Raw genomic sequence first — 19,042 nt, 5'->3', positions numbered from 1 at the left:
GAATTGACCCCATTGTGTCTCGAACCTGACGCTCTCCGGTTCCGAAGCCGGGGCCTTACCACCAGGCCACCGCGGCCCCCTCATTTGCTATAAAAATTAATGGCTGTCAATTTCTTAGAGAGGGATCAAACAAGGTGGCTTAGTGGTGAATTGATTTGAAAAGTAATGGAATATTTAAATCTGAATAGCTTTAATTATTCTTCATAAATATTTGTGAATGACAAGGAAAATTTTTTTTTAAAGATAAACAAGAGAGTTTCTTAATACATAGTCCCAAGTGAGTGTGCTATTTTTTTTAACAGAATTTTCAGTAGACAAATAGTATATAAAAATAAAGAACTGTCGCGAATTCAGAATGAATGCAATACGCATTCTTAAAAAGGACGGATGGATCTAATTAAGGAAAAGTTCCGTAAATTCCGTAATGAAAAAATTTCAAAAGAGTATTTAATTAAATCGGTTAATTAATTTGTCAATTAGGACAAACCTGATGTCTAGAATCATTTCCATCGACACCAATTTTGTGAGGATACGATAACAAATAGAAAAATTACAAAGGTATTCCTTTTTGTTATAGTTGTTGCTGGCTACTGTGCCACTCTCTGGTTTACACATCTGCAGCACTCTCTCTGGTCCAAGGAAAAATAATATTCTGCACAAGTTAAAAAAAAGTTAATATTCAAAATGCAGTATATGTTTATCTGTATTGAAGCTAAATATATCTTAAAATGTTAAGACATATAAATATTTTCGAGTGGCAAAGAATTAAAAAAAAAAAAAATCATATGCGATAAATGGCCTAAAAATAGCGAAGTATTCTTATTGTTCTCACAGAAAAATGCGATAAAGAAAACTGATAATATGCAATAAAATGGGAAGAGTAGTTTTATCATTGAAGCTAAGCAACCGAAATCTAAATGAACTGCTGCGTTGAGAAACTGAACAGAAATATTTGTTGTTGCTGAAAAATTAACAAATTTCTTGTATCAAAATCCACACTTAAAGACTTATCACTTATGAAAAGAACAGAATGTTCTTTCCATAAACTATATAACCATGCATTTTCACTTAACTTATCATTTAAATATTTCTTATTTTTTAAAAAGAGAATGAAGGACGCAGTAAAAAACTTTAAAATGTCTTATAGTTTTCATATCTCAGGAGCGGCACCTCAGGCACGGGGATGAGAAGATTCCAGTACTATGGTTAGTTCCTGCTTGCCTAGTGGATACAGATATGGTATGGAGTCAACAACCTCCTATCGATGAGGGGACGTGCCTCCTCAAAGGCGGTTGTACTGTGGCTGGTGATGACTCTTAGGATTCAACCTCAGTTCCCGTCAATGCTGCAGTGGTGTCCGGTCATTCAAATTTATCCGTATACCTTCAAGCAAATAGGAATAGCTATCTATGGTTACAGTTTTCATATGATTTTACAATTTAAAGGTATTTAACTAAATGCTTTGAGAGGACATGTTTCATTCTTTCAATTTATTCGATACAATTCTAATCAACGTCGAATGTCATTTCATAGAAAGACTATTAAAACATTTATTTGGACAAATCAATAATTTCTATTACAAACCTGGAACAAAGATATCTGCCCTATTAAAAAAGAAAAATCCAATATTTAACTTTTTTCGAGCTGTGATGTTATTGGATATCATTTATAAAATCTGCCTTTAATGCTTTTTTTTTGGTTTGATTTGTAGAGGATTTGAGGAAATCTTGATGAAATCATGATGGTATTAATAAATAATCTTCATTAATTAATTTGAAACAAATGGAAATTTTAAAATTTCAACTTTTTCAAGGTCACAAAGACTTCGGTTCTTAATAAGAAAATTGCTAATAATTCAAAAGAAAATTGCATTTTGTTCATCGAAAAATTAAGGTCAACGCAAAGAAAAGAATCTTGTTTATAGCAAACGGATAAAATCGGAAGATCTGCATTATGATAATGAATGCGGAAGGATTTGCTCGATGAATATCAGAAAAGGTATTTTTGAGACAAAAGAGGAAAGATAAAATTATCTTGAATGAAAAATAATATAATCTGTAACTATTCAAATTTTAATAAACAAGTAGTATATTAGAAATTTTTGCTTTTCTTTGAGTTATATGGAGGACGATAGTGATAAAATATCTGTTACGAATTCGAAGGTTCCCGTGTTCAGGATTAGATTTTACTGAAGATCTCTCTCCTATTTAGACTCAGCGAAATTGTTTCTTAAAACAGCACAGTCGCTCTATCAAATGATTTTATTTTTATATTTTTATTTAGATTTGTCACATATTTGATTTACTTTCTCATAGGACGCCATCTCTTACTTTCTAACTGCATTATCGTCATGTCCTACTTTATTTAGACATTCGTGATGGAAGTTTTAATAGTAAACTAGTTGGTACCCGACGCGTTACTGCCACAAAAGAAATAATTTGGAAATTTCTTTTGAAATTTGAAATAGCTATCTTGTTTAATTAGGAATGACAGAATTACATTTATTTTCCAGTCGACAATGAATACATTCACTGAAATTGCATGATATATAAAAAAGAAGTATAAAAAATATTTATTCTGTTTTTTCACTCTATTATTCAAGGTTTTTTTTTTTTTTTTGTTTCTCCGTCTTCAGCAAAAACAACTAAATTTCATGACTGTTCGACTTGTGAGCATCCAACTTACAAATAGTCCAGTGTAAAACACGGATTTTCTAGGTTCAATCCACACACTTGAAGTGATTGGCCTTGCATATTGTTGATGGTGATTGAGAATGCAAATCGAATGGAGAACTGCAGGCGTTTGAAATCAAAAGGTATGTCGGTGGGAATAATGGGAATGCGTGGAATGAGCACATATTCTCCATTCGACTTTCCGTTAAGAACAGTTGCCTCGAATCTTGCCTCATATTGGTCTTCTGTTTCTGATGCGCGTGATCGGGTGGCACATAAACGTTGATCTTGAGCGACGAAGCGAGTGAATTTGCACTTCGTAAATGATCTGCTGCATTGTTCGCCTGTTGTTCCTCGTTTGTTCGAGAAGCTCGAATTCGCTTATTTCTACATGCTGCGCTGGTAAATCTACTAAGTGATGAACGTTTGTATAACCAAAATATCGTTTATAGATTCACTGAATAAATAGAGAAATTACTGTTTGCACTGGAAAATTTCTATTATATCTAACTTACCTTGATCGGCATCGATAATAATAATTCTATTTTGTATGTGTGAGATAAACTCTGAACAATATGTGCGGTTCGTCACAGCCAAAATATTGTGCACTCTGAATGATAATATCTTGTAAAGATGATTATTCATTAATGAATAGAAAAAAATTAGAGCTTGCACTAAATATTTTTGATTTCATTTCACTCGCAATGGGGTCAATTCATGGTCACGTGTCAGGTACCAAACAAACCGCTTCTGTTCAATTTTCAACCGTTCTGCGCATGTTGTGATGTCTGCCGATAACGTTGACACTGTTTACATTGTTGTTGACATTGTTTAGTAAATATTAAGCTAGCCGATCAATTATTAAAAACTTCTGACTTTTTTTAAAGATATTATTTTGAATTATTTTCTCCAAATTTTATTACTTATATTAAAATTTTAATTAGTATTTTTAATAGAATTATTGTTTATGCAAAATTAACTAGCATCGCTTTTTAATTCGTTTGGTGCCGCTTTATTCTTTTCTTTCCCATATCCCCCCGCCCCCATTTTTTTATCCGAAGGATACATTTTGACAAATGACTATGGCAGTGTTTTTGAAAAATTACATATGTTCTTTTTTACATATTATTTAAATAGTATTGAATGTTGAATTTTAGGAATATAGTTCCCCCAGTTAGTTCTTTTTTTAAATAATTATTACTCTTAGATAAGTTAATATTTTAAAGCTTACTAATGGAATTATTGTATTTTTTTTCTTATGTAATTACTTTTATAAATATTGAGACTTTGATGTTTTCAGTTTGCTTAGAAGAAAGAACATGAAACTTAAATTAATATATATTAAATAAATTATGTTTACAATTTCAAATTATGAAATGTAAAAGGTATGGATTCCTTTTTTTAAATCTATGCAACTTATGAATAAATAATTTCATTTTAATTTGTAGAAATCATTAAAGGAAAACAAACAAAATCACGCTTTCATAATTTTTATTTACACATTACAAATATATATATATATATAGAGAGAGAGAGAGATAAAATATATGTGATAATTATTTGAAAAAATATGATCAAATATATGTTTCAATGTACTCACTAATACAAAAAACTAAAAAAAAAAAACCCATTAACTATTTATCAACATTTATTTTTCTAGACAGAAATAATATAAACACAGTATGACAAGAATATCAATGTAAATGATGAAATCAATTTTATTCAACAGAAACATCCTAGATACTAAAGAACAGGTTTTTTTTATCACTAATAAAAACATAATGTTGAACAGTATACTTTTAAAGCAGAACATTTATGAAATTTTTTTAAATGCTATAGTTACATTGATAAAAATTATATTGAATTAATAAACAAGAATAAGGTCATGATATATATATATACAACGAGAGAGAGAGAAGTTAAATAGGATATAAAGAGGAGTTGAAAGAAACACTTTTATGCTTTCACAGAATTTTATAATTCAAAATTGATATGTTAAAGAAATAGAAAAAAAAAAAAAAAAAAGTGAAACATGCACGTAGCAATGAAGTTGGGAATAAAAATTATATAATAAATGCTGATATGGAAATTGATATTCAATGAAAAGACCTTTATTTATTAAAACAGAAATAACTGAGGTGCACAGTGTTATAACAGGATATTATGATAACAGTGAATTTCAGTTTAAATACAATAAACTATTGACATTTCATTTTTTAACAATAGAAAAGATATTTGATATAAATTCACTTTGAATCCATCACAAATCTGCAAATGTAATTAGAAAACTAGTAATATTCACTTCCACCTAAGTTTAGCATTATAGCAGTTGTTATTTTTGCAATAGGAGTTTGTTTACTTACATTGATTAAATTTAGATAAGATTTTGTAAAAAAATGCAATGTAATACTCATGTGAACATTTGAAAACCTTCTAAGCATATTCAAAATTATCAGAAATTTCATCAAATGTGAATGAAGTAAATTAGAAATGCACTCATGATTTTGTTTGACTGCTTTTGGTGGCAAATCGCTTACCGATTTCTTTTTCTTCGAAGAGTTTTTCTAACAAATTACTGGAACAGCTATATTTAATAAATGGACACACACTAAAGCAATTCTTCAAAATGATCGGAACATATCTCCGACTTCGAAGGCTTGAAAAAATCTATACCAAAGCTATCAACCCAAGTCAGGATTGTTAAAAGGAAAATAAAAAAAAACATTTTATCATGATAGTCACTCTTGTGTTTCGCATTAAAGCATCCATCCATCAGCACACCAGTATTTCCTCTGTTAACACATAATAAGAGGAAAGAAAACGACTCAAGATTATAACTTCAAATGTAAACAAAAAAATCCGCTTCATACTCGGCGGAGAACGTTAATGGCAGACTGATCGACGAGAGCGGCGCGGATAAAACTTAAATGCCATGCGCAAGAGGTACATGACATGTGACTTTTACGTCACATGAATTGACCCCATTGATTGGCACAGATGATAATAATTTTATTTTGTTTGCTCCGAATGACATGTGCCGTTTGCCGTTTACTTTTTGTCATGTGCCTTTGTGTCTATTTTAAAATCATATGGAAACATAGAAATGTATGAGACGATTTGTTTCAAAATATTATTGTATTCAAAATAAATTCTAATAATTATATTATGCCTATAACCTTCGTGCTTGGAAAAGTTTTATCGCAATCAGATGAACGGTACGGCAGTGCATAAAATAAGAACAAACAAGAATTAATTTTTATATATTAGATGAGGGAGAATGAGATTGATGATTCTCCATCAGATCTAAATAGATGATGAATATTAATTTTTCAATGATTGAAAGAGGAAAAAGCACTCTTTAGTTTTTCTATTAAAGTATCGGTTTTAAAGGGATATTTTGGTTTCTTTTAGATATTATATGCAGGCTAAATCTTCTACCATAAATCAAAAGTTTTCATGGTGGTTTGGGAAAGAAGTTTGGAGAATCAGGTGCTTATTCAAATATTATGCTCTTTATTTCAACATGATTTAATTTTGGCTGATTTGTTCGCAGTAACCTTCATGTAGGTTAAAACGAGATATGAGTTCAACAAAACAATGGTTGTGCCAATCAATTATTCACCACCATCTGTAAACGGAAGGTTAATATGTCATTTAAAATGACAGAAAAACATGGTTCTTAAAAACGGCTATCTCATCGTGACAACTATTTACCTTTGTTCCATTGCGGTCACTTAATCTTCCTGAACTAGGAGTGACCTTCCATTGCGCGCAATAGTTGGCCTCGTGTCAACCATGCTTTAGGTAACCCCGGTATACGGACCACGAAGAGGCATCACTGTTACTTCCGTGACCGATTACCAACCGAGTTGGAGTGGACGCATGCTATTCACTGCCATCCTATCTTCTCATTAATTTCTTGGACATTATTTGAGTTACGTCTACCTTAGTTTGTATATACTTATTTTCGATAAACTATAATCTGCATTTAATTGGGTACAATCCAGATAATCATAGTAATGTCCAGATTTGTATCTTTGTTCCTTTTCATAGAGAATACGGCTTAGAGCCGAGCGATTATTACCTCTCCCTTGAATTGAAGAAATGGCTTTGAAGTCAGAGTTATCAGATTAACGAAGAGTTTCAAGGAAACGTTCAGGCGCATCTCCACGACTGGCGACAACGTTCCTCGAAGAGTTGACTGGAAATTTGGTTCACAGATATGAAAAATGCCCGAATCTTCACGGCAATTATTTCAAAATATAATTATATTTTTATATATATCTTTGGTAATGAATTCCTTTTATTCCTTTGGTTATTATCTTTTTTATGGTCCATGGAAAATTGATAAAAAAAACTCTCTCGCATTTAAATATGTTGATTTTTGCTTGTAGTATATTAGAAAATAATGAAAACGTATGTAAATATAGCAATATAATTTTTAACAAACGAAATATAATAAATATGAATCAAATTTGTTCCTCATTATTTTGAGACTGATTGAGAAGATCCTTAAAATTCATAGTTTGATTTATATTCTACTTTGATTTGCTTTTCACTTCCTTCTTTCACATCAAATGATAACAGAATGGAATTTTCATACTCCTGTGGTGAATTGCATATAAGCCAGTAACAGCGCTTCTACCCGGACAGCTGTTTTGGTATAATCGGTTAGTTACTGGACTAATAACCAAAAGGTCCCAGGTTCTATCCTCCCGCATCCCTTACCTCTAAATTGGTGACCTCGGACGCTGAACCTTCAACCTTCATACAGCTGTTGTGGCGCCATCTACCCGCAACCAAAGTCGTCAGACTCACGTGACGCAGCAACCCAAAGTCGTCAGACACACTTGGCGCATCAGCACCCACACATGCTTGCCAAATCGCTTGGCGCTATTCAAACTGGGTACAGACCCATTAAGACAACAGCTACTAATAATAACTCAATACATCACCACTCAACATCCGTATCGATCGTCTCCCCTTCGACTCACTGGAGGGAGAGTACTGTGGTGAATTGCATATAAGCCAATAACTGTGCTTCTACCAGGATGGCTGTTTTGGTATAATTGGTTAGTTACTGGACTGCTAACCAAAAGATCCCAGGTTCTATCCTCCCTCATCCCTTACCTCTAAACTTCTATAAATATGTCAAAATGGATGTGACGAGCAATAATGTTTGTCATATGAATAGGATATGATGCGAATTGACTCCCTTCCTGTGATCTATCGAGCATTTCCAATGTAAGGCATAATTGAAATAGTAGGCTTATTAAAAGGTCGTGTACTCTAGAAACGTATTTCTGAGCTTTCGCTTTGTGTAAAATGTATCTTTTCGGAGATTTTTTTCAGAAAGAGTATAAAGCCACCTTTCTTGTGGAACATCTGAGATATTCAATATCTGACATATTCTAAAAAATAATTAAAATGACAAAAAAAAGGAATAGAAAAATGAACAAATTTCAATATCGAATTCAACTTTATGGTCGCTATAAATAAGTGAGATATATGAATGCTTTAATAAATGTTAATATTGTTTTGTAAATCTCTGAACAAAGACTCAGTTCAATAAATTTTGTATTCAACTGGAACTCAAGAAATGATCACAGTGACCAGGTGGTAAGGTCTGAGCTTCAATACAGGAGGGCTCCAGGTTCGAGATCCAATTTCATTAATGAACCTGCATGCAAGAAAGCAAAATGCACGCTAAATTCGTCGGAAATGAGTGCCCTTCCATTGATGTGGCGCGAAAGTCTGAAGAGAAGGTTACCAGCTGAAGCGTCATTCGTACCATCAGAATGCAGTATAAAATTGCGAGGTCCATCTTAAAATAACTCTAGCATTGCTTTAAAAAGGGACGTTGATATAAGTAAGCTAAATCAAGCTCAAGAAACTTCACAACTCACCAAGACAAATATATAATTATTTCAAGGAATTTATTTTGAATCGTTATTAGCATTTTTTCCAAACCATGCCTAGAGGTAATGCTATGGTACTCATACTTGAAGCTGTCAATTGAAAGGTATAAAAATAGTAAAAATAAAACAGACAGCTTATAATTTTTAGCTTAAGATGATCTAGAATTCTAACTGATTTTGTTTTATTTTAGCCTTTTCAGACAGCAAAAAATGGCTTAAAATTCGGTTATGCTATTATAAATTAATATACTTTGACAAGTATTTTGTAAGTCCTAGGGAATCTCAAAAGAAAAAGAAGTAGAAAAAGCATATGATGCATTATTTTGCCTATTCTATGAGGCTCATGATTGAAGGTTAGTCCACTCGCGAATTTTAAAAATATAATATAATGAAAATTAGAATTGAATCGAGCATAAGTTAAATATATTACGGTTACGTCAAGACAATCATTTATCACAAGAAGAAAATAAAGGATATAGAAATTCGTTGATTTATAAGTGAAATCATTGAGGATTGAGGGATAAGCAAGACAGCAGGGATATACAGATGCATTGGGAAGCAGACCTGGAAACGGCTGATAATATGACAAAAAATATTGTTTTTTTAAGGATAAAAATCAATGAATGAGAATAGGCAAAAAATGTACGTTTTCCCAACCGGCATCTACCTTCTTTTCATCACTGAAATGAAAGTAGCATATAACTGTTTATTATGCATCAAACGATTACATTTAACTAATTATAAAAATAATAATAACTAACTAACTAATTATATCTTAACTAATTATATTTTACCAGATATAATAATTTCAAAATCTTTTTGATGTTCTTTAATGGATTAGATATTTTAAACTTTTGTTATTTCTACTGTTTAAAATTTATTATGGAAGGCAAAGCTAGAAAAACAGAAAATAGATATTCAACAAATTCATTTTGTTATAATTTTAGAAAATCAAGAATCTTATTAACGAAATAGAGATATGAGAGAAAAGGGAAATTAATATAAAAAAATTCCTTGGAAAGAGAACCATTTGAAAGTATATAATTTCAATCCTGGTAATTATCGATAACATTTCAAAGATATAACAGAATTATCTATGGAAAGCAACATTGACCATTCGAACCCAACAATATAATGATATCTTGTCTTATCGAGATCTGACGTAAGCTAGAGATAAGTACAATGAAGATATGCCAAGAATGCTGAACACAGAAGAGCTGGATCTATACAAGTTGTTGTAAAAAGCCATTCAAGTTTCATTCGTATCATACCAGAGTATCCTAGGCCGGAAATACCATTATTATAATTAACCTTTTATATGCACTGAGGCATTATTTTTCTACTTAGAAACGTCACCAGATCATCATAAAATTAAGTTTTTACCCTTTGGATCCATAATTCATATTCCGGTAAAGTATACAGTATTGGCTTAAAGTCCTTAAATTTTTTTCTTTTAAACTTTGGATAAGGTTTTAAAGTGAACAATTCTATAAATAATTTTATTTAAATTAGAGTATAAATAAAATATGAGAAAAGTGACGATACCATTTTATTACAAAACCGAATCAAAATTATTACTTTTGAGATGTGTAACAAATGTGACGGCATACATTTTGAATAAAAATCTACAATAAAACAAGGTGAATTACTGATGACGTCTTAAAATTTTGACCTTTTTTCTTTATTTAATATTGGATTTTATTAAATTCCTTTAGGAAATAGTCTAGTTTATTTTACTGTAGTTGCTGAGCGACAATTGTTAAAAAAGAAGAAGAAAAAGTTTATATTAATATCGATTATACACTATTTCATTTTCATCAAAAGTGATCTTCCAAAACAAAGTTCATGACCAATCGTTTTGACATGAGAGTCTGTTACTGTTAAATAAAAACAGGAAAATTAAAGGGATAAAGAAACATGATTTCTGGTGATCAAAAGTTATATCTATCTCTTAGTAATAGACACACACTTGAACGGTCATTTAGGAAACTTCCTGCACTTCTTTATCTCCGGGTTAACTTAATCTTGCAGGGTATGTAGTTATAATATTTTTTTATTTGACTTTTGCGAAATATTTCGTTCTAATTTCTATTTTTGTCTTTTGAGCTAGCCTCAAGTTTTGAGTTTTTTTCCTCGACTCATCCATAATTTCATTAATTAATCTAGCATTTCTTACCGTTGTTACCAATATCAATAAAAAGAAAGTATTTATATATTTTTGGTTTTTTTTCTTCTTTTTTTTAACTTTTAAATTCAATTTGATATTTTTCTCTCTGAATGTTATTTGTATTAAGTGAGTTGAAATAATTTTATTCCAGGTAAATGACTATCTTTGGGATAAACACTGAATCTTCTAATATGGTCAATACATTGACAGATTTAAAGTAAGTCCACTTTTCAAAATATTTTGATGTCTTATCATATGCAAGTATTATATGCAGTACTTTGATAAATAATACTTAATTCAAATATTTTTAGAGTAATTATAAAGAAAGTTTAAATTTTGTCCGATTTTCTTAATAAATTTTTTTTTCCCCCTTCAGTGAAACTGTATGACGATAACCATTTCAAAAATCTATTAATATTTTAATAATTGTAAATATTTTTGAAATTAATCAATAAAAAGAAATTGTCTGATTATTCTATTGTATATGTAAGTATTTTAGTGTTTTTGTATTTTATTTGTTGAAGTTTAATGAATTTCTTTTAGCACAGTATTTCAGTTAGAGATTGTTCTCTGTTGCAACTACTATAAAATAAAATTGTAGATATTCTATTTATTTTTTATACTGCTGATTTTATACATGGTAATAATATCGATGTTTTGGGATTTTGTTGTCTAGGTATACAGATTTTGTTGTCTAGGTATACAGTAATAATAATAAATCTTGGATTTGTTCAGATTTTCTTATACAACATTTGTTTTGGAACATATTTTATTTGCAAATAATTTTTTGCATTAAATTTGTTAAAAATATCAATTAGAAATACTTGAAAATATCTAACCTCTTCTTACTTATAACAATACTTTGGTTATGTATGATTAAAATTGCAATTGTTCTATTAAAGGGAATATGAGTAGTTAAGAAATTCCTCTGAATATTATTGATTTTCTTAATATACAGGTGTATCTTATTGTGTGTAAAATATTGTAAATATCCCAAATGGGCTGGAACTGTCTTGATTTTTAGCTGTTTATGATGATTTTATGCTCTTCCTCATTCATAATTCTTAAGAGTGATTCAGATTCTATTCACTTTAGGTACTCACTTTATTCTTTATACTTAACCAGTAATAATAAAATAAATATTTGAAAGAAAAAAAATGTTGGATATAAAACGGAATCTTTAGTTTTTATTACATAATTATTATAGCATTTATTTACTTTGAACAACTATTGTTAATATTTCTTAACTGCTGGATTTTATGCAGTATTTACTCAAGAATTTTAATCAGTGTTTGTCTGAACTGTGAATACTGACAATAATGTTATTATGATTAAGTGTTACACACACATATATATTATATACAATATAATTGATTGAAATGAATGACATACTTTCTAAAATTTGGATTTTGAAATATTAATAAGAAAAGTTCTTATGTGAATGAAAAAATGTTTTAATAAATAATACTGATTATTGGAAGATAAAATGTGCATTGTCTCAAACAATTGTCCATGAGCAAGAGTAACTTTAATAATTATTAAATAGAAAAATGTGTTAGTTTTGATGTTACACTTCTCAATTATAAATAATTTTTAGAGAATATTTTTTCAAATCAAAGTTGATTCCTTTTTTTAATCCTGTTTTATACAATAAGTGAAATATTTTTGAAAAAAATATTGGAAATTTGTAATTTTTTTAATATTTGCTTCGGTAAATAAAATGAAATCTGTCATAATGTAATTAATTAAAGTAATTGAAGAATTTTATAGTTTATATCATTCAAATCTTGAAACACAAAGATATTTTTATTGTTAATCATTTATTTACTTGACAAAGTGATTGTTTTAATTTTGGTTGTATTGATTTTAATTTTTTTTTTTTTTGCTGTTAATAAAGCTGAAAAAAAATCTGATATTGTTGATTTTTACATTAAAAACTTTATATTCAATTTATAAGATTTAATGTTCCTATCGTGTCTGAAATTTTAAAGTGATTTAGAATGAGGCATCTTAAGTTGTGGATTGTGTTTCAAAGTAGATTCCTATGTAATGATTTTAAAAATGTAATGTAAATACATTACATTAAAAATGTATGTAATGATATTTAAAAATTTAATTTAAACTTAATTTATTTCTTAACTTTTAGCTCAATTTAGCCCATGTTAACTTCATTCTAGAACACTATCTTATTTCTTGATCCCACTCCACTCTTTCTATCTAATTCAAAAGAAGCTTTGTAAAATTGCTGAATTGGCTAAAAGTCTAAACCTTTGCACACTCCGAGTGAAGGGACAAAATACCGCTGACTTGACAAATTCTTCTAAAAGATTCCTGTTTTTCCCTTAAATTTGATTGGCATGCAATGAAAAATTACATGCTTGCATATAACAAAGTGGCAGGATCTTTATATGTAAGCATATAATTTTTTAATCAGAAGGCAGTTTTGAAGACAGTGTAGAGACTTTCGATTTCTTGATGTTGTTTTATTTCATCTCGGAGAAGCACACATTATGTACAAGCAGGAGTGACGAGCACACACACAACACAGGAAGAAATGAGGAAAAAGCTGATAAACCTTTTATCCCTGGTCTTATATATTGTGATGTTTCAATAGGGATTTCCATTGCATATCAATCAAAAAGCAAGGGAAACACAGGGATCTTTTTGAAGAATTTGTCTAGTCTGCTGTATTTTATCCCTTTACTCAGAGTGTGGGAACATTTAGGCTTTTAGCTGATTCAGCAATTTTACAAAGCTTCTGTTGAATTAATTAGATAGAAATAGTGGAATGGGATCAGGAAATAAGAGAATGTTCTCGAATAAAGTTAATATGGGCTAAATTGAGCTAAAAATTAAGAAATTAATTAAGTTTAAATTCAATTTTAAAGTATCATTACATGTATACATGTGTGTTAGTCACTGAATTTTTCATGCTCTTCTCATTCACAATCATCATGAAATTTGAAGTAAAATAGTTGAAAAAAAGAGCATTGATTTAAAATAATTTATCTATAATTATCTACATTATTTCCTTTATGGGACCATGAATTAGAAAAAGCATAAGCTTGGAAAAGCATAAACCTATGTTACAAATTACAAAATATTTCAACATTCTTTATACATTTACTTATCATTTATGCACATGAACAATGTTATATACCTATTTAATAAATTTGTTACCCAGTTTTCTTCAGATTCATTTTTTATTCCAATATTTGTATTGAGACATCTTAAACTGCATGGCTAGTTGTAAATACGAAACACTTTGAAGATACTAGTGTTTGCATCATTGTTTTAACTTTATTTAAAGAATAATTTTGGTTTAAGAATATCATAAAATCTATTTACTTCATAATTGTCTTTGCAAATAATTACTTTTGAAAGCTGAAAATAACATATTTGACACTGAAATGGACCCTAGAAATTCATGAGCAAACTTCATATTGCTTTCATTCAGAATTTTAGAGGAGTTCTTATGACAAACAGATATACTCATGAATTTTCTGTTTTGTTTATATATATATATATAAAATTTTTTATATATATAAATATATATTTATATATTTTTTATATATTTTAAATATATATAAAATAATAACCTGAAATTTTGTCAAAATTTAAATAAAATTTATTCACAGAAAATATGTGTTTATCTGTCTGAGTGGAATTGAACATAATTGTTTAATGTATAGAGCAAGATGGATAAAATTTCTGTATCAAATTTTAAACCAAATCCATCAAAGTTGCTGTTTGTTATCCTGTATATTCATATGTATCTCTACATGATAACTTAAAAATGCAATGATGAATACATGAAATTCAATTTGCCATCTTATTACAGAAGTATATTTCTGAATCAAATTTTGGTTGACAGAAAATGTGTCCAAAATACATGTTAGTTATTCTTCTCTGTATTAAGAAGCACATATTGTTCATGGGTGGGACTCTAAAAATAAAAATTGGAGATTTTCAAGTATTCACAGCCTTGTTCAAGGACCATAATTTCAATCCATGGGTAGGGAAATAACAGCTTTATTAAACAATGTGTGAGAAAGTTTCAGGGAAAAATCAGCAGCAGTAAAATAAATAAATAAAATAACACAAAAAATACTTATTCTGTTTGCAATAGCTTTCTTTGTGCATTTCAACAATTTTTTTAATTAATGAAGAAGTATCAATTTTTGTTTAAGAAATTTTTATCTATATTTCAATTAAGTTTATTGCAGTCAATTAAAAGATAATTAAAATGTGTTAGCACAAATATTTGATAGATTAATCACATTTTAAGATTAATTACTACTATTTCAGCATTTATAATTTTATAACACAATATTTTAATACAATGTGAAGCTCAGCAGCATAATACAATTAATACTACACAAGTAGAAGCACTTTTAAGAAAGTTTTTGTAGAAAGTTCAGTAAAGTCTTAGCAAAATAAATGTTTAATCTTATAATACTTCCTTTATACATGAATGACTGTGAAGTTTTTTTGTATATTGTTTTATTGTATTGTTTGCCAATGAATTCTAAAACCCTTTGTGCATGTGTTAGGATGGATTTAATCAAAATAGGGGTGAGATTAAAGATGAAAGGAGGAGAATTTAATAATAAAGCAATCTCGGATTATTTGCAGACTGAATTAAAATAAAATAATAAGGTCAGAAACAACATGATATTCTCATAAATATGAAAAAAAAAAAAATGAATGAAAAATATCTAAAAAGGTGGAAATTAAGGTCAAAGAACAATGAAGAATTTCGGAAATGCGTGCTTAGTGAGATAGAATCATTGAAAAGTGGTTGTCTCAGGATACTGAAATGAACAGTAGTTATTTTTTTTAGTATAATAATTATCCTTTACCCTAAACTCTCATTTATACATCATTTTTAGAAAGTAAATTACTTATGATTTATTGTAAAGTATTATCATTACTTAAAAGATCTTTTTTCCTGCTTACTGCAGATTGTACTTATTAACATGGAATGTGGTTGGACGGCCACCGATAGAAGATTTAAGAGAGGCTCTTGGTTTAGCAGAGCCTGTAGATATTTCTCACATTCCAGATTTTTATGGACTAGCGTAAGTATGAGAAAAAAAAGTTATTTTCCATCTATAACTAGTAGCTGAATGCAAAAGACACTACTCTTTTAATTAGAAGTATATCTTCTTTACAATATACTTTGGCAGTATTTAAATTCACTTTTATTTTTCTTGATTAGTCTTCAGGAAGTTAGTTGTAAACCTCAAGATCTTCTTGCTGAAATGATTATAGAAGATCCTTGGGTTGTTGCTTTTCGAGATATTTTACAGAAATGGGGTTATGTAAAAGTGAGTTTGAAATTTCTTTTCTCTATTTTCCATTTTATTAAATATCAAATTAATTGAAGCTTACATGGCATTTAAAAAAAATAAGTTTTGATTTAAAATAATTTGTGTTATAAAAGATGAGTGCTTTTTTTAATACAGAATTAAATATTTGTAGTTAAAACAAATCCGACTTCAAGGCATGTCATTATATCTCTTCAGCAAACGAGAACATATTACATACATAAGAGGATTGCAGACCAGTTATACTAGGACAGGCTTAGGAGGAATGTGGGTAAGACTATATATATTATTTTTCCTAAGCTTTTTTTTTCAATTATTATTATTATCTAATCCAGTGTTAAGGAAGTACAAGCATTTTGTAGAATGATTTGGCATAAAATGAATGGCTTAATTTTTATTTTCTCATATTATTTTCAGTATTTATACAGAAAAAGGTATTTGTTATCATCATGGAGGTTAAATTCTCTTGTCATTTGTAAGGATTATATTTAAACTTCTAGGAACTTCTTGTTGGGTATAACATCATGCACGCAATCTGCTTTTATATTCCTTTTGGTGTAACACAGCTTTTTTTATTGCAATAAAATCAGTTTATATTCAAGTTTGCAATAATACAAAGAAGTACATTATGCAAATAAAAGTAAGAAATGATTCAAAGGGAATCATTTAGATCTGCTCGAGAACATTCAAGTTAGTGCCAAAATAAATGAAGGGCAAATCACATTAATTCTGAAATTAAGATTAACATTATACAACATAGTTATGGCATATGATGGATTTATTCAATTTTTTTTCATATATTTTATTGGAAAAATGAAATGAAAAGTACAGTACACTCCCGATTATCCGCGGAATTGGGTAGCGCGGCTGCCGCGGATAACAAAAATCGTTGATAATCCGAAAAAAGCTAAAAACAGGTATAGCAAAAGAGAAATCAGTCATTCCAACTTTGAGAAATCGTTTTATGTACAATAAAACGTAAAATAAACAGCAGGAAATGTTTAACTAACGCTTAATATTTTAGTATATCACTCAAAAGTAACCTAAAATGCATTTTGTTAATGAAAACAGAAAAGTGCTTTGTACTTACGAGAGGCGTCAAGGATACACAGAAAAATTAATACATATGTACTGTTTTAATACTGTAATGTATTATGTAATTTTTGAAGAAATCAGTCATTTGTGTTTGCTTCTTGCTTTGGAAGCATTTTCTCTTTGCTTGGAAGCAAAAAAAAAAAAAAAAAAAACTTAGTGCGGCAGGTGCAGGTGCGGATAATCCGCTCCGCGGATAATCGGGAGTCTACTGTAAAAGAAATTATATATATATATATATATATATATTTATTTTAATGATTGAATTAAAATTCAAGAAAAATGCATTGCTACTATCTATGCTTATACAATTTTCACAATAGAGATTACCTTAATATATATAGATGTAATAATATCTCTTAATCTAATTTAAAATCTAGTTAAATTCCTAATTTTTATCTTGATTTAGCCCATATTAATTTCATTCTAAAATGTTGTCTTATTTCCTGATTCAATTCTCGCTTTTTCTTCAATTCAAATGCGCTCAATAAAACTAGTGGTCTCTGCATTTTTTCATGCTCCAAGTGAAGGGAAAAAAGTCCTTAATGCTTACAATATTCTTTAAAGATACCTAAGATTCCCTTTCCTAAAACTACAAGTGTCGAAGAAATCTGTATCAAAATCTTATAGTAAAACCACTGATAGGAGAAATTTTGGCCTCTTTTTCATTTGTCATAATATAAGCTACACATGGTCTTTTTGCTTTTTCTGTGTACAAATTATGTCTCCACAGATGAATAGCAGCAGCAACATGAAGTTATGGCGGGTTTACATATAAGTGCCATGAGGTCATAATAATTTGGCCAATGGGTGTATATATACACACATACTGGATGCCCCCAATAGTGAAGCAAGTGTTTATTTCCTTAAATGTTAGAATTAGACATATCATTTCAGTTACAAAATTCTATTAATTAGGACTAACAGTTGTACAAGAATGCAAATAAATAATAAAAGTTACAAAAATTAATTTTTTTATCAGCATTTATAGTGAAAAAAATATCAATTAGTAAAATGTTTTTTACACTAATTTATATGCATGCATTTTATGCTTTTATCTGCAAACTTAGACCATCTTTTTATACTTCATACTGATATCTAAAATAGTCTTTCATTGTATGTTTCAGGGATGATACATATGGTGTAATAGGTTATTAAAGTGTTGAATCAGAAAGTAATGCATTTATAAACTCTTATTAAATTTTAGTGGTTAGCCTCATAATACATTAATTGATGTATTTTCAAAACTTCTTCAAAAAAGTTGCAATACTTCTGACAATACGTGCATGTACACAATGTGGGACATCAATTATTACATCCATGTTGGCTGCTGGAGTTCATTGACAAAGATCTGATGCATCTACAGGAGGCATATAATATACAGGGCAAACAAACCTCATAAATAGGAGATATCAAGCCAGATGACCAGGGTTCTTTTAAACTTTTATCTTTTTTGAAAATTCTGCATTCAGCTATTATTTTACAACAGGGGTGTGATGAGGGGAAGCACGTATGATTGCAACCACATGTATGGGAGTATTACCAAAAGCAAGTATTTTATCATTTCGGATGCAGTGTCATTTAAAATGATCTAAATATTGTGCCCATTAAATTGATGTATTAAATGGGACTAATCAATAAATTTCTAAAAATGCCTCTAAAACTAAATTTGTATGAAGATTGTATCCTAAAAGTTATCATTTTGAAGCTGATACATCCATTTAAATTAAATCTGCATTCATCTATCCATTGGGCTCAAGTGAAAAACTCTCTTGCTCCTTTGTAGGCAATAATTCCCAAATAGATGCTAGTTATTATATTGAAGCATTCTCTGTATGATCATTTTAGAATTTTAAGTTATGA

The 19,042-nt window shown here is 29.3% G+C and overlaps 1 protein-coding gene across 3 annotated transcripts in view; it reads left to right on the top strand.

The window, feature by feature from the left end:
- Positions 1-9,851: 9,851 nt before the first annotated feature.
- Positions 9,852-19,042, top strand: part of LOC129968706 (inositol polyphosphate 5-phosphatase K-like) — a 28,428-nt gene continuing 19,237 nt past the window's right edge. For 2 of the 3 annotated variants that reach the window (XM_056082875.1, XM_056082877.1), the window contains exons 1-5: positions 10,420-10,622; positions 10,909-10,974; positions 15,722-15,838; positions 15,979-16,087; positions 16,242-16,358. In XM_056082875.1, the coding sequence (XP_055938850.1) occupies positions 10,913-10,974; positions 15,722-15,838; positions 15,979-16,087; positions 16,242-16,358 (405 nt within the window). In that variant the 5' untranslated portion in view covers positions 10,420-10,622; positions 10,909-10,912. Of the gene's footprint in view, positions 10,000-10,419; positions 10,623-10,908; positions 10,975-15,721; positions 15,839-15,978; positions 16,088-16,241; positions 16,359-19,042 lie in introns of those variants that run through there. The other variant, XM_056082876.1, reaches the window with a different exon arrangement.

This window comes from Argiope bruennichi, chromosome 5 (genome assembly GCF_947563725.1).
Source record: "Argiope bruennichi chromosome 5, qqArgBrue1.1, whole genome shotgun sequence".
Lineage (NCBI taxonomy): Eukaryota > Metazoa > Arthropoda > Arachnida > Araneae > Araneidae > Argiope > Argiope bruennichi.
The sequence above is the reverse complement of the archived record's forward strand: the minus strand, read 5'-3'. Positions and strand labels throughout refer to the sequence as shown.